This window comes from Brienomyrus brachyistius, chromosome 10 (genome assembly GCF_023856365.1).
Source record: "Brienomyrus brachyistius isolate T26 chromosome 10, BBRACH_0.4, whole genome shotgun sequence".
In the NCBI taxonomy this organism is placed as follows: Eukaryota; Metazoa; Chordata; class Actinopteri; order Osteoglossiformes; family Mormyridae; genus Brienomyrus; species Brienomyrus brachyistius.
In genome coordinates this window covers 311,087-327,723 of record NC_064542.1, presented here as the reverse complement: position 1 = coordinate 327,723, position 16,637 = coordinate 311,087, and the positions used below count along the sequence as shown (strand labels likewise).

General features: G+C 43.9%; 1 protein-coding gene across 2 annotated transcripts in view; it reads left to right on the top strand.

Annotated features, from left to right (window-relative positions):
* The window catches only part of LOC125750029 (teneurin-1-like), a 190,753-nt gene that overhangs the window by 89,776 nt on the left and 84,340 nt on the right, over positions 1–16,637 (top strand). For both annotated transcript variants that reach the window (XM_049027261.1, XM_049027259.1), the window contains exons 4-5: positions 2,185–2,425; positions 12,810–13,048. In XM_049027261.1, coding sequence (XP_048883218.1) covers positions 2,185–2,425; positions 12,810–13,048 — 480 coding nt within the window. The remainder of the gene's footprint in view (positions 1–2,184; positions 2,426–12,809; positions 13,049–16,637) is intronic.

Sequence of the window (16,637 nt, the reverse complement as noted above, 5' to 3'; positions counted from 1 at the left end):
CCCCTTCCCCCTCCCGCCTACGAAACCCCATCCATGACCTATCAGGAAGTAGTGCAACTGCTAGTAAAGCCCAATGTTGTTTTTTTGCAAATATAATTGCACATACTGTATAACGTTTGTTTAATTTTTGTTCGCGTGTTCTGTGTTTACTTGTCCGGCATATGTTTACTGTCTTTGCATTTTTGTCTTGTTTTGCACTATATGTTTGATCGTCTGCGCTTTACTTACCTTTCTGATATGTGCAGAAGAATTTCATACTGGGATCAAAACAGTTCATCTTATCTACAATAATAATTTTGGAAGCATTTTTAACAAAAAGACTAGCATTTATTTTGTTTTTTAATACAAGTGACACTGGTTATTCAATACATTAATTAAGGGAAAACGCCCTGCTGGTTAAAATCGGTGTCTTAATTTTAAAATTTCATTAGATGTTCCCTGACTCCATTACAAAGCACATACAGTGGAATAAGATGTTGCCGGAATGAGATGAATCGAAACTGACACCCTCCCCAACAGGACCTGGGGAGAAGCAGATTGTCGATGTAAGTCCCTACTTGATTTAAATCCTAACATAACGCACCAGCATAAAACCTGCAGATTAGCCTGATCCACAGGATTCAAATATAGATTTCTAAGATCAGATTTATCATAATTCTGTTCACTGTGCTCTCCCTTTCTCTCTCTCCTTACTTAAAATCAGGGAGTCGTTCTGAAATACATTTTCAATTTAAAACACGTAAAGTACCCATAATTTGCTTTAGGGTTTAGAGTTTCTTCCACGGTAAAACTGAACTGAGCTGTTCCTGTTTGTGTGTCCATAGTGAGTTTAACATAGGCTTACCAAAAAAGTATACGGTTGTCACGTCACGGGCAAGAAAGGAGGCGAAGGCAGGTGTGAGGAAAACCAAAACAGGGCTTTAATTAAATTAACCGAGCAAAAGGAAAACGGACCATGAAGGGTCAAAACAGGGTAGGTAGGATCAAGCGAGAGCACAAGACACAGGGTAAATAGGGAACACAAACAGGCAGCAACATCAATGACTGGACTAGGGAGCTTGAGACAAGGAGGCACTATATATATATTACTGATGAGGGAGCAGACAAGAGGCACCTGGGGTGATCCACACAAGGGCTGTAAGGAGAAACAGGATTAAACAATGGAGAGAATGAGGGGGAAGGGATGCAGGGTGTGACAACAGTGTTGTGACGGCAAGTGGTTTTGCGGGACAAAGCATGTGCACCCTTAACTTAATTATATCCGGCGTCAATATTGGGAGGAGGGGGCCTGGGCTCCCCATTTTACACGAGCCATGCATGTATTCATTTATGCCTTATCAGAAAATGAGTGGAGCTTATCAGATCCGTTACGTGGATCAGTCTCCGGGATCAAGTTGTGTCAGATACATAAGCATTTGAAATTATCGATCCCTTCTTTTCAAGGTCACGAAAAGAGGTAGATTTAATCCTCTCCTTCAGCTGTTATTGTTTCCGAGGGAATTTTCTATCTCTGGGATAACATCCACGGTGATTAATCGTTCCCAGAATATGCAGACGGGAATCGACATGGCCGGAGCCTCTTGTACTCTGACGGGACGGAGTAGCGTGGGTGCAGGGGGGGGCTGTAAATCTTCTCCCAAACTTTCCTGGACGTGGTTCTATTATTTACAAATGCAATTCCTCAAAGGGGTGATGCACTACCATTCATTTAATACCCTCTACTTTGAAAATAAGTAACACAAGGTCGATTTGTGTTACGGGAATGAGATATATAAATAAACATATATTGTTTTTTTTTCCTAAGAATCATTTTCAGAGGAGCTTTCCAGGATATTACATTCATATTCTACAGATAGATAGACAGATGGATGGATGGATGGATGGATGGATGGATGGATGGACAGACACACAGATAGATAGACTTATTATTGTTTTCTGCCTGTTGCCCCCCTGTCCTTAGCAAGCCTGACTGTCGTATAATCATATCATGTTTTACTTTAGGGTTTCGTGTCTTGAACTTCCTCTGTTGGCTTGGTCCAGAAAAAGTGCCTTCAGGAGTGTGATTACTGGCTTCATAATGGGTAAACAGGGCTGTCATCCAGCTCATATTAAGGGAAGGTCTTTGCGTCTCTGTGGCACGGATCTGCAAATGTTTCTGCCCCCCACCCTGTGCTGTCTCCACAGAGCTTCCCAGTGGCTCCCATGGGCAATTCACCTTCAGGCCGCTGCCTCCGCCCCCGCCACCACCCCCACACGCCTGCACCTGTGCCCGGCCTGCCCCTCACCCCCCGGGGACACTGCAGAGGAGCACCATGCCAGCCCGAGCCCAGAGCAGCCAGACGGGGGAACCGGGCGCAGGCCAGACGGAGAGCACGCAGCCGCACAGTAGCTGGGTCCTCAACAGCAACATACCGCTGGAGACCAGGTGAGTAAAAACGACCCATTTGTAAGCCGCCATTAATTAGCCGATTAGCCGGCAGTCTAGCTCAAAGGTACAACAGAAAGAACCCTCGAGGACTTGAACCTGCAACCTTCCAGTCATGTTATTTAATCAAAGCATTATAGTACCTGCTGCCACAAGTCCCACCGTGACAACTCCCCAGTATAGACGCTGGAAAATCCCATTATAATTTCACAATATAAGCTATAATCCATCTTCCCCAGATTTCATTTCTTTTCAAACCGCACGTTTTCCGTGATGAATTTTTTACACTTCCGTTATTGACAGCATCAAAGCTGTGAACCTGGTTCTATATATCTGGTTTTTAGGGTCTAGAGTATAAAGGCTGAACAAATAATGATCAGATTAAGGAAACAGCCGGTAGCTGCTGTGTTTATGTAATTCACCTCCTTTATTTCAGATTAATTCAGTGGGGCAACTAGGACCAGTATTACAGTATCATTCATTATTATTTTACTAAATTGGTTGTAGGAGTATAGTATGTATATGTCAGTTTAGTGTGAAGTTAATGCTTTATTTAATTACATTATCCATATGATATTCTTAATTGTTTTTAGTTGGCTGCCAAACGGATATTGTATTTTCCCCAAGCAATAGTGCCTTTTTCAGCCCATCCTCCATTTTTTTTCATCACTCGGAGCCCAATTAAATCTTCCTGCGAAATTCAAAAAGTCAAAGAGTGTGGCCTTTACCCGTCTTCCCCATGAACCGAAATCTCCTTTTTCGGGTAATGAAAGTGTTGTGATTTTTTTTTTTAAATGTAATTGGTCTTAATCTCTTCCCTTTGGTCAATGGGAACAGAAGAGGCTAGATTAAAGGACTGGGGAGGGGATGCACGGAAAGAGATTGGGGGGGGTGTGATAATTGACAGGGAGTCAGAAGAAACAGCTCCCACCGACAGCTGCATGGGGTCACAGGTGAAATAGAATTGGCTCCCACTGACCTGCACTGTCTCATCTCTCATTCCCATTTATCCCAGGAGAGAAAGGGAAAATGTAAAAAGACATTTCAAAATATCCACCACAGAAATTGGTTCAACTGTCAGCAGAAGGTTTGGCGCACGGCTCACGGTGCCCCTTCTGTCGTGGAGGGAGGCAGCTGCCTTTTAATACAGCTCTAGAAATTATCTGGTGGGCAAGGAGCAGACCGCTCCCCCTCGAGGTGGCGGAACAGGGAAAGCCCCCTTGAGTAGGGCCCAATCTGGAGCCGAACGGGGGCAGGTAGAAGCAAACCCTGGGGGTATGGGAACGGTACACACAGGTGTTCCTACTCAGGATGGCGACGGGGGTACAGGAGACATAGGGATGCAGGGTGGGCGATGACATAAACACTGCCGTTTTGAGTAGGGGGGAGATTATGGGGGCTCTTGAGCTATCTAAGCAATTTTGAGTCCCCATTTTTCAGCGGGGGGGGTGACCCTGTTGGCCCTGGCTTCACCCCTCAGCAGACAGGTGGGCGTATCCCCTCGGACACATCCTTTTGGTGGAGAACTTTCCACACTGCCTCTGGCTCCCCCTCCGGCCAGCCAGGTGGCAGCACTAACCGCAGGCTGCAGTCTGGAGAAGGCTACACTGTCCTTGGCTCCACCCCCCCTAGGCAGTCCAGCAGTGACCCCCCCCCACCCCACCCCAAACACACACACATACACCAGGTCTCTGCTTATTACTTTTCAACAATGGACCTTTCACGGGGGATTCACAGGCCCCCCAATACCGGCAAAGGTTTTGGCAGCGGACGAGTTGCCAAAGTCCAAGCTATTAGTGGAAAATGCCACGTGCATTTTAAAGCTCCTGTTTGCTATTTTTCAGGCAAACAGAAGACAAGAACAAAAGAGCACATCTACTTTGGGTAGGGAGACAGCCTGACCCCTTCAGTCAGGCACGGCACAAACAAATGGTGCTCTCCTTCACCCTCTCTCTCTCCCTCCTTCCTCCTTTCTCTCTCTCTTTCAATGAGCTCCCAGTTGCTCTACCAGACAGGGCCACAGCTAACCTCAGTTAGCCTACGCAAGGCCGCACTCACAGCCGTCTGCTTGTAGTTAGTCAAAACCTTGTCTGCTATAGACCCATTTCTGTATTAAGATTTATTGCCATTATTTTAATTACTTTTGTGTCATTTTAATGTCTCCCGCAGTGATATGGCAGCAGTGACTATGGAAGCCCTAGTGTAATTTAATGAAAATGGCCAGATTGATGCAAATAGCGCTTTAAAATGACCAAATCCATAACTAAATAAAATGGAGACAGCTGCTCGAAGGTTGCCACCACCATATGGATCTTAGGCGACTGAGAAGAAGCAGCCATTGTGCAGTGGTCGCAAATACCGGAAGAGGTGTTGAAGGAGCCAGAGCTAAGCTTGCATCAGCTAATATTAACAGGATGTCATCGAGTTTGCAAGCGGGGGAATACATTAATAAATGTCAACATTAGCTAAAATGGCTACAGTATTTAATAAGGATTTGAAGGGACGCTCATCCATTCATACACAGTGTGGGAGTCTCGCGAAATAATGCGAGTAAATGTTTGAGCGATATCTAGCTACAAAGCTTAGCTAGCATTATCCAATGACAGATTTCATTTCAGATAGCTTTCCAATAATAATACAAAGAAAAATTCATAATCCTTCCTAATTTGATGCTCCTAAACATTTGACTGTTAGAAAGTATATATTCTAAACACAGTTGTAAAACTAATCAAAGGTTCGCGGTGTTAAAACATTAGCATTTTTTCTTTATATACTTATGCATCACTCCAATGTGTCCGTGTACCCAGTTCATCTAGGGTAGCAGCCAGAATCATTATCCATATCAATCACTATAACCCATGCACTACATATATCGTATTTAGGTTATGGAAAAAAATCCCTCAAATATTCTTATAATAATACTTTTTAGCGGAAAACCAAACAGGAGACGTAGGACGGTTTTTCTTGTTGGTTATTTCAGATACTGTAGAAGTGAAAGATCCAGTAATGCTCCGAATTTTTTGGGCCCCTGTCACTCAGGGGTCCTTGAAATCACCCTAACCCCCACCCTCCCCTTTATGGCACCCCTGCTATTCAGAAAGAGACGTAGCAGGACAGACTAGAAACACTTTACTTCGAGATCTTCTGTAGTGTTTTTGAGTACCATTCTCTAGGGACAACAAAAGTCCAACCACTTCAAATGTTTCTCATGTTTTTGTTATATATTTGCTGCTTCTTAAACTAATTTTAATTTAAATTTTCATCAAATTACAGGTTAAGCTAAGCTAATCCTACATACTATGTATGTATGTGAGTTGATGTAGTTGATTTTGTTTTTGCTTTTATGTTTCGTTAATTACTTCTTCATGAGATTGAGGTGTGTTTGTCGAGATTGCGAAAAGAAAGATCTGCATCTTAAAAGCAAATGCAGAGTAGTAATTCTAATGACCTTGCTAGTCAAAGTGAAATAACAGGCATTTCCCCCAAGCTCTCTGGGGAAATATAGTTGTTTATATGAGATTTGATGCAGGACTGTAGCATGAAGCCAGTGGATATTGTCATGGAAGATTGTAACTGGTTATGAATAGGAAAGCAGTACAAGCCTTGTTGGTCCGCAACAGTTTGGAGTGAGATAAAAAAAAAACTCACAAACAGCATCTCCTGTTTCCTTTTTGGCGAGGGCAGTGACCGAACAAACTTCAGCCTCATTCGATTTGCGATTCGATTGATGTCAGGACAAATGGCCTTCACCTTCTCAGAAGCTGTTTCCGGAAGCGTGCTTCCCAGCTGTATCGAGCATAAACTCCTGCTGAGTTTGATATTGACCTGTCCTTCGCTGACCTTGGGCACGTCCGACAGCGTTCGTTCTCAGACACCGGCCTCTGAGGCTGCACGCTCCTTATCGGCAGGTAGTGTCCACTTCCTGCCGTTTCGGACCATGGGAAGACGAGGACTTACAGGGACGCTTGTCAAGAACTCCTCAGGTCCTCAGGATGCTCGCACAGCTGTGAAATCCCTGCACAGCAGCGTCCCCTGACTCCCATGTACTCGGATCATACATAATTGAATATTAAAATTGAATCTCTGATTTGGAGCTGTCAGTAAATCTTGTCATTGATCCCACATGCACGGTTTTCCCATAATAGCCACTAATTTAGGCATCATTTATAGGTTTTTAAAAGAATATTTTTGGGTCTCAGTTGTAACATAGTTGCATTTATTCAGCAGAAATTTCCTGATATTTTTGCATCTCACTAATTATAGACTTTTCATTTGCCAGAGAACCCTGCAAGACTAAACAATGCACATACTGCAGTGATAAATAACATAAATATGGCTTTACACATAGGGTGAAAGCATCGCGGTGCCACCTAGATGCATTATCAAAGATGGAATGAATAGTCTATAAGACATTTGTCCATAATTCAGGGAAGAGAGTCATTAAATTAAGGTACTCCTCTGTAGAGTGTCCACAGCCATAAGAGGAGTGTTTGAGTGGAGTTTGAGGTTAAGGTTAATGCAGCGAGAGAGACAGAGATTGAGAGAGAGGGAGGGAGGGAGAGAAGGAAGGAGAGTAGGGTGAGTAAGAAGAGAAATGGAGAGAGAAAGGTCGGTTTAGGGACGAATAGATGTGTTAGAAAAATAGGAATAGGGTGAATTTCATCAGTGATGGAACTAAAAAAATGAGCAAGGAGGAGGATGTGATGTGTAAATCAATTAAAAAATAAATCTCCTTAAGCATGAAATTATACTTAATCTCTGAGCAAAGTCAAATGTTTTATTACTGGATTAACAAAAGAAGATGTAATTTTTACAACAAAGATTTATTATATGCTAGTCCTTTCACATATAATTCACAACAAACCTATATAATGTGTTCTTTGCCTTTGCATACTGCGTACAGGAAAGTATACTGATCCGGACCAAATTACACTCTCTCGTCCTATCAGCATATCTCAACCCTGTCTCTGCAATTACACCTTTGAATTTACACCTGCCTCTCTACTGTCGAGCAATAAAGAAAATTTCATTAAAATGCAAAGCAAATATCGCAACTGTGCATGGCGCCTGCTGCGATTTCCCGCTACACTCTCATGCTGCTCGATGATGGCGTGTCATTTATGAGAACCGCTTAACACATGCGCCGCATATAGGACTCCATGAGCCCTGTAAATATGATGTCTGTTTTTAGGCCAGTGACCAAAATTTTTCAACCCAAGTGAAAAACAAATGGGAAAAAACAGTCTGGCGAGGCAGATAAGTAACTGACATATCTGGGGATGGCCAGTACTGGCTTTATGAGTGTGGAGTTTGCATATTCCGCCCATATTTACCTGCCCTTCCTTACATACTCTGATTTCCTCCCACAATCCAAAGACAGTTAGATGAATGGGCATCTCTAAATTATCCAGAATGTCTGATAGTGGGTGTCTGAGTGCGTTTATCCTTTGATGGGCCGCCATCCAATACAACATGCCCCGTTGCTTCTTGGGAAAGGTTACAATCTGTAAATATATTCTGGGAAAAGCAGCTATGGAAATTGGAAGAATAGGTAGGGAATATAGCTCAGAAAAGTGTGCATACTTTATCTGGATACATGTGACACTAAGAGGATTCTGCATTCCACTCTTCTACATAAAACCGTTGAAATTCTGTCAGATTTTGGGGAAAGCTCTTCAAACCATTTTTTCTCAGTTGGACTAGACTTTGTGTGGCCCATTCCAGAACTTTTACGTCGTGTTCTGTGTCCTCTCCACTGTTCCTACGGGTTATTGCCACGGTAAGCTTCTCTCCAAATGTCAGTTTACCGGCAGAAGGCCGTAGGGTTTCTCCAAGAGTCGGCCTGTTCTTGGCACCATCTGGTTTTCCTTCTATCCAAGTTCCTGACATGGAGGAGCACCCCCACGGAAGGATGCTGTGCCCTCGCCTCCCCTCCTTGCCATTTCATGTAACGTTGGTGTTCTTTGAGTGTGCCATGTTCAGGTTTTAGCAGATGTAGCATTTTTTTTTTTTATCGAGGCAAGAAGGTTCTTTCTTGGTTTCTTCAAACCACAAAACTGTTTTCCACATGATTCTCTGACCCCCAGAGTGCTGCTCTACACCTTAAACAAGCCTCGATATGAGCTTCTGTGAGGTACTGATTCTTTTCCCGGCATCCCCACAGAAGCTACATTTGAGTGGTACATGTGATACTGTTATATCATGTGCAAACTGACATGCAGAAATTGACGAAAAGACCTGCAGCTTTCCCAAGGTAGTTACATTGCTGCCAGTGACCATTCTAATCAGTCTCTCCCTGGTTCCAAAACCTGGTTTGACAGGCGAGCTCTTGGTGGTACCAGATGATTTGCACTCTTCAATGTGGTCTTTTTGGGTAGGTTCTTTGAAAACTTTTTATTTCTAATCTGTGCTATTCCACAGCCTAATTCTCAACAGGTTCTAGAAGTTCTTTGTTCCTCATTGTTAAATCTCTACTTTGAGATCCATCACCCTGTAAAGGAGACTTACAGGAGCAGTTTCCACCTTGCCGGAATCGTTACAGGAGCAGGCTAATTAGCTTGTGTCTTCTTGAAGACAGTCGGCAAGACCTGAGTTTATTAATAGTGTCTGTTATTGAGGTCTGCACACTTTTTCCCATTTGAGGTCTCAGAGTATATAATTTGCAAGTTATTTTCTAAATGTGTTGGATTTTGGCGTTTCTGGTTGTAAATGCAAGAAAAGTTACTGATTATGAAAGGATTCATGGCCTTTCTGTATTCTGTATTCACTACATAAATCGCATTAGTTCAACCGTGGCACAATAACACGTGAATAGGTCTCAAATATCTTTTAGTAAACAGATTTTTATTGCTGAATTAGTGTTTTTCTCATTAAATTTCTGTCATTAAATAATTTCGCTCTTATGTAGATATGGATGCACCAAATTAGTGTCGTAAGTAATGCCTTGATTTCCATCCTCCAGCATGACTAATCCAACCCAACCCTCTGCGGACGTTCAAGCGTCATTCCTCACATAACTTCTTAAAAAACTGTGCTGTTTTGGGGTCACCGCGGCCTAATTTCAATCTCGGTCACTGTGAGGTAAATCGGCACCATCGTTTACGGATACATTCAGCATTCTTCAGCAGTCACGATGGACCAATCAGAATTCTTCTAGCCTGGCAGCCTGCAAATTATCGTTTAATGGTAACCAGTAAAACGGGAAATAGCAAATATAAATACTGACAAATTGTTTTTGCATTGGCAGACACCCACCCCCTTCTCCCCCCAACTTTCCTCTCCATCCATCGTACAAGTATCTCCTCAATGAGAGCAGACATAAAGTAATGACTCCATTAATGGGAAACTTGACAAGCAGTAAGTAAACACAACTGCACTGTCATAGAGTAATCGACTGACTCCATTTCTTAAATTAAAATGTAATTATAAATGCATTTTATTAGATAGCTATTATTTAACTAAAATAAAACAATTTGCTAAATGAATCCTAATTTTCATTAGAAGGGGTAAAGTATTGTTTTATATGATATAAAGATCTTTTGAGTTATAACTCACACGCACACAAATTTGAAAAGGAAACCGATGCTCGAAGATGGAAAGTGACTACTCTGACAGCACAGCAATAAGATATGGTTAGAAAGCCCTGCCTCAGTGTTCAGTGAAGATAAGATGCGGTTTATTCTGCCGTCTTATTTTAGGGATTTTTATTGGCCCCCCATGTCGCTTTCATCCTCGGCATCTCGACCAGGGTGCTGTTTCAGTTCATGCCGCGACTTGCGGGGGGGACACAGAAGATGAGGCACGCGGCCGCAGGAAGGGATGTCACACGGGGCTGCCGCTTGTGATTAACCCGACCTGCCGGTTGGTGAGAGCTGCCCTCGCAAAAATATATATCGGAGCTCCCAGCGTGCGGCGACTCGGCGAGGAGCACAGAGTTAAGTTAAACAGAGAGCTCACTCCCAGATAAATGGCTGAGCTGATGAGACACACACTCACCTAAGTGAGAGCGTGTGCGCTGGGAACCTCCTGTGACCACTGACACTGCGCCCGAATGCATCTCTAAAGACCGTAATTGAAACGTACCGTCTAACTGCACGCCAGCTTCTCTGCTGTGATTTTGCCGCAATCTGGCAGCAGCCGACTCAACCAATGGCCACTTCAACAGGTTGCGGAGCTTTTAGACCTTCTAGAAGACCTTCTGTTTATTTGTCTTTTACATACTCTACCTATATTAAGTGCTATTAGTCCAAATTTTGACAGGATTTGGGACAGACTTTCCAAGTTTCCATCCAAGCAGCACTTTGATAATGTTAAAATGACTTATTGATAAACACATCAAATAACTTAAGTCTGGGAATCAAATTAATTAATGTACCAGAATGTATTCTGATGTGCAGCTATAATTAAAAACACCAAGTGGAAATGATTCTTTCAAATTTCTACAACATTCATGTTAACTGTATAATGCCAGAACAATTTGCTTCACTTATTATTACCTCACACCCCTGTCACCAGGGTTCGAGTTGCCCCATGGCTCCATGTGTGTGGAGTTTGCATGTCCTCCCCGTGTCGTAGTGGGGTTTCCTCGAGGTACTCCAGGTTCCCCCTCCCACCAGTCCAAAAACATTCAGAAGTCACTTTGCTTTGCATGCGTCATCTGTGAAGTAGGCCTACTGATTTGCATTTGAGATTTGATGCAAAAAAATAACTGCTGGTACAAGGATGAAACACACACCAGACTGCTAGTTATTATGTGAGATCTGCTGTGGACTGTGTGTCATTCATTCATTCGTTCTCTTCAGACGACCCTTTCAAGTGAAGAAACAGCCTCTCATGACCGAGATCACCCTCACTTTCGCCTCCCACCGATACAATGTGTGTAAGAGTCAATATTTAACATAAAGCATAATGTACAATGGAATGCAATATAGGTAAGAAAAAAGTCTTTACAATTATATATACAGTTATATATATATAATTGTAATTAAACACAAAAAGGAGCCCATCTCCAAGTGAAAAAATATCTACGGGGAGCCTCGTCGGAAGTGAACGAATCAATGAAGGTATCTTTAGGTTGAACGAACTGTACAGGATCGATTCCCTGAAAGGACTCATGGTTTCCGTCTATAAATGCTGTTGACAGGCGTTTGCAGGCGCCTGCTTCCGCGACCTGCGTCTGGTATCAGATTAACTGTGATACGGAAACATATTTAGTGCCCCCTGATGTTACAACTCGTAGGGTGAGCTTTATGGGAACAACCCAACTGCTTTTCCTCCATCATTTCTTTCAGATCAAACAACCTACTATATCGTGTTGTCGTCAGGTACAGTCTTATTATATATGCCGGGAAATTATCATATATTTAACAGCAGGATTAATATGTTATTAGATTGTGGGATAAATAGGTCAGAGATTTCTAGGTAATCTTGACGTAGGCTTATTTTTTTAATTGTATCATCATGAAATAAGCATTAATAATAAATAAGGATTTAAGTCATGATTTTTATTGTGTTGTAGATGGATTTCCTTTCTTTTTATTATTATTTTTATTACTATATTATTATTATTGTTGATATTAAACCTTTTCTTTCAAGATAATAAACATTATTATTATTATTATTATTATTATTGACACTGAACCATTTCTTTCAAGATAATAAAAATAATATTAATAATATGTATTATTATTGTTGTTGTTGATCTTTTCCAGACTGGAATTAATCACGTGACTTTCAAGGTCAGGTTCAGAGTCAGGACACGGCATGTCAGCTGCGGCATTAACAGAAATGAATATTAACTCGGCTGGTGCCTTTCGTGACAGTGTGTAAATTATAATGAATGTTGTTTATTACTTCTGTGTTCCTCGACGTGGCACAACCGCTAATCCATAATACAGCAGGGAATCAATGCCATTAAACACTGAACATTTATATTCCACAGCAAGGATTAATTAGAGAGAAAGATAAATGCATACGGGAGAGTCTGTAAACATACAATTGAATGAGTTTGATTTATTAGACCGATGGGTTTTTTGACATTTAACAATACCTGTATATTGTGCCACATAATGATTTACCTTTATAGGAGCACTTTCATGTGAGAGTTACGCTTCTGTGGAATTGCACACCTTATCATTTAAAGATATTTCCGTAAGAAACAGACTGTTGCAGATAAACTTAATATACGAATTTGTCTTCGACTAAATTTGAAACTTTTGAAAACTTTTGAAAAACCTAGATTTTTTGCATTTGCAGGCTGCTTTACCTTAAACGATATTTAATCTTAGCTTTTTATTTCTTACAGTGCATGTTGTTGATTTGATGTCGTTGTTGATGTGCACGGAGACGTTCAGTGCCGATAACCACCCTGGCTTGTGTCCTGCAGGCATTTCCTCTTCAAACACGGCTCGGGCTCCTCCGCCCTCTTCAGTGCGGCCAGCCAGAACTACCCGCTCACCTCCAACACCGTTTACTCGCCACCTCCCCGCCCCCTGCCCAGGAACACCTTCTCCAGACCCGCCTTCACCTTCAGCAAGCCTTACAAGTGCTGTAACTGGAAATGCACCGCCCTCAGTGCCACCGCCATCACAGTCACCCTCGCCCTCCTGCTCACCTACGTCGTCGGTGAGTGGAGATCCCGTCTCATGTCGGACACATTGGGACAGGGCTGTTCAGATCACAACCCTCAAGGGCTAGCATTGCTGACTTCCCAGCCTTCGCCTGTGGCCAATCAGTAATTATTAAACTAACCTGGAAGAACTGAAAACAAGGCCTGGATTTGTAATCAGAGGCCAGATTTGAAGATTTCTGCATCAGGAACTACACTGGAGTATGATCCATTTCTGTGTTTAGCGTAACATTTGGATAAGTGACTAAATTCAGCTTTAGTAAATATGACATCTGAAATACCCATTTGGTTATGCTATAGTGCAGTCCCAATTTTGTCTTTTGGGACCCGCAGACAGTCCATGTTTTTGCTCCATCCAAGTTCCTAGCAAAAATGTGGACTGTCTGGCATGGAGCTGGGAGGGAGCGAAAACATGGACTGTCTGCTGGTCCCCAGGGACTGGGCTAGGAAGCACTGCTCTAGCAGACCGAGAGCATGCAAACCCAAAACCCCTTATTCTGGCCCCAAACGGTACTAGTAAGTAACCAAGTTCCACCGCTCTTGGAAGTTCTCCCGTTTGTAACCATATTTCTCGTGATTTGCAGCGATGACATTGAATTATTACTGGTGCAAGATCATAGGAGGAAATGATTTTTTTGCTCTGCAGACCTCTGCTGCTGCAGGCTGAGCTGGAATGGCTAATATGCCACATAACTCAGGACGGGGGAAAGCAATAGAGATCGCAGCTGTTTTATCTATTAGAAATAAAATATCACAGAAGGCTGAATGAAAGCCCACACCTCAAACGGGAGCGACACGCCTTTGAGTCTTTGATGCGTTTACTTTTGGTTCTCCTTTAAATCAATACAGCGATCCCTTTTCTTTCTGACATTAAACATTGCAATGCCCTTGTGAAATACAAGCAACATAAAGCTCACTTTATTCCTAAATAACACAAACCTGTGTTATCTACATGCTGGTGAGACGCTGGGTTACCTTGCTTGTTTTTTTTCTTGTTATTTTCATTCTTTCGGTTCAGATTTACTTATAATGTGTTTGCGGCTAAAAGGTAACACTTGCTTAAAGGTGTCAGAGTTACGAATAAACATCACAGGCGCTGGATCAAAACAAGAGATTCGTTTAAAAACAAGGCCTTCATTTCATATGACGAGCCAGCCTATTGTTTAGCCGCGGAGCACCGATGTGGTTTTTCTGGGGCGCTTTTGCCTTTGGCTCAGGCATTTTTCTGAACAACCTTTGTGAAATTCCTCCTTGAATATTGCTGAGGGCTACCTGCCTTCCATTTAAGCGAAGAGGGGCTTGGATCCCAGTCAGTGAGGATGGAGCCAAGTACAAGCTACAGCCAGGCAAAAAAAAAACAGGATTTGCTTAATTATTTGACCATGTATTAGCCTTTATTTAACGATGCGGCTGCTCTAGGCAAGTTCAGCACACCTCCTTATTGACGCTGTATTGCAAATCGACTTGGCTGAAAGCCTCAGTCTTATTTATGCGCTATAATATACCACAATGGCTAATTTCCATATATCCAAAACACAGACATTTTAGTCATTACTACATCAGTGCCAAACACACTTCGAAGGAATTATCTTTAAATTTCAACTGACCGTCATTCCCGAGGGACATTCAAAATTTAAACTCACATTATGATGGGAAATTGCAAATAAGTGATGAGTGAGAGTAATACGTCACGGGAAAAGCTGGCCCCTGCAGAAGCTGCCCGAGATGTCAGTCGGCGCTCATAACCACCGGCACGCTTTACGCACTCGCCCGCCGAGGAAGGTGAGCGCACCGCAGAGTTCCCCGTGACACGTTGGGATGATCCGGGCTTTGATTTCATTCCAGGAATGTTGGTTCGGAGGGAACATTTAGGTAGCTGCGAGAAGCCCTCCGTACGACATTGACACCAAGCTGAGTTTATTGCGATTGCATTCGGAAGGATTGGGGGGTCGGGGGGGGGGGGGGGGGGGGGGGGTCTTTTTTAGCCGAGGCTGGACTGTTCATTTATATGCCAGGGGTGCATTCTCATCTTTCTTAGGTAATCGAAATCAGACCCGCATCTCTCTGCTTCATCGCCCGCCTGCAATCTTAAACTATTTTAAAAATTCAAAAAAAAAAAACGATGTTTGTCTCCCGAAACCTTTTACGTGTCCCTATTCCTCCCCCCGCGTGTCCTGCCACAGCCAGCTCTGCCTTATGCTTGTCTGTCCTCTCTGCTCTCCCATACATGCCAAAACACATCAAGCTCAGCTGGCGCGAGCTTCCCCACTCCGTCCTCCCACCAGCCGCGGGTGCGCTCCGCTGGGTCACGCCGCTCTGTGTGGGGAGACATTGCGCCTCCATTATGTCTGGCTCACTACTCGACCGGCTAACGTGTCACCCTGACCTGTCGATGTAACCATGCCTCGCGAGTCTGAGCTCAGATGTTCTGCTCCGGCCCTGGATCCGTGTGGGCCCACTCCGCTGGACGCTCCTGGTGCTTTCCGTGGCAGACTGGTGAATTTTATCTCCCCCTTATTTGTGCTCTTGCACATGCATGCACGCATAACGACGGCCCCCTGCCTGGGCTGTACCCCCCACCTCGCAGCCCACGCCTGTCAGAACGCGATCCGGGTCACCGTGTCCTTATAACGGGAGTCCTGGAACCTGGATCCCTGCAGTAGCGCACAGTGCTGACTGTGCTGGTCTAATGTCACCTTGTTACTTTGGCATTAAAAGCCAGCTCTCTCCACTAATGGATGCTGTTGTCCTGGCCCGGTGTAAATTTCAGGCCTGGTGGGGCGCCGTGCTTAAAGATCACCAAGGGACCCAAACTCGTTAATCCTGCTCAGTAAAGCATGCGCCACCGATCTGATCGAGGCATGAGGCGACACCGTCGTCCAAACACCTCTGCCGCCAGCCCTGCCCCAGCCTCCCTCTGAAATCCTGGGTCGATAGAGCGCCACCGTGACTGGCTCAGCTGCCGGTCCTGAGCGGGGATGTTCACTTTCCTGTCTGGACGGACACGGCGCTTCCGACCTGCCACCCAGAGCGAGGCGCAGACCGGAACCAGCACAACCAAGTGCCAAAGCGATTCCCTATTTCAGTGTTGCATAGTATGCCGTTAAACCCGCCCCACCCCAACCCCCCAACTGTGCAGGGTTTCTTCTTACCACACCGAACCAACTGGACGGATAGGCATCGCGACCGTCTCACTTTCCTGGTGCACCCACGCTAAATAGCTGGTCACGCTATATGGCCAAGAAGAGCAGAGAGATCTCTATGTCTATGGTTCGTTATGGCATAGTAAAGGACATCTGTCGGAAGCACTGTCACGTAAACAGACTGACGAGTGTTATAATCGATTGGCCTGCGTCATGTCAAAAGGGTGCTGTCCACTTTGGCCCCTTTTGAAAATCCGCTCGGCTGCCCAAGAATTTATGCTTCCGGGTGACTAGCCTTGAAGCTAGCAGACCTTTCATGCTCTGTTGTGATCGTATCGATCGGCCCATTTCCTCTTTGTTTTCGAGGTCTTACTCCGTTTGGGCTGCCACCGCTATAAACTTCGGGCTCACCTTTTTGGAAAGAGCAGGAGCCTCTGGATGT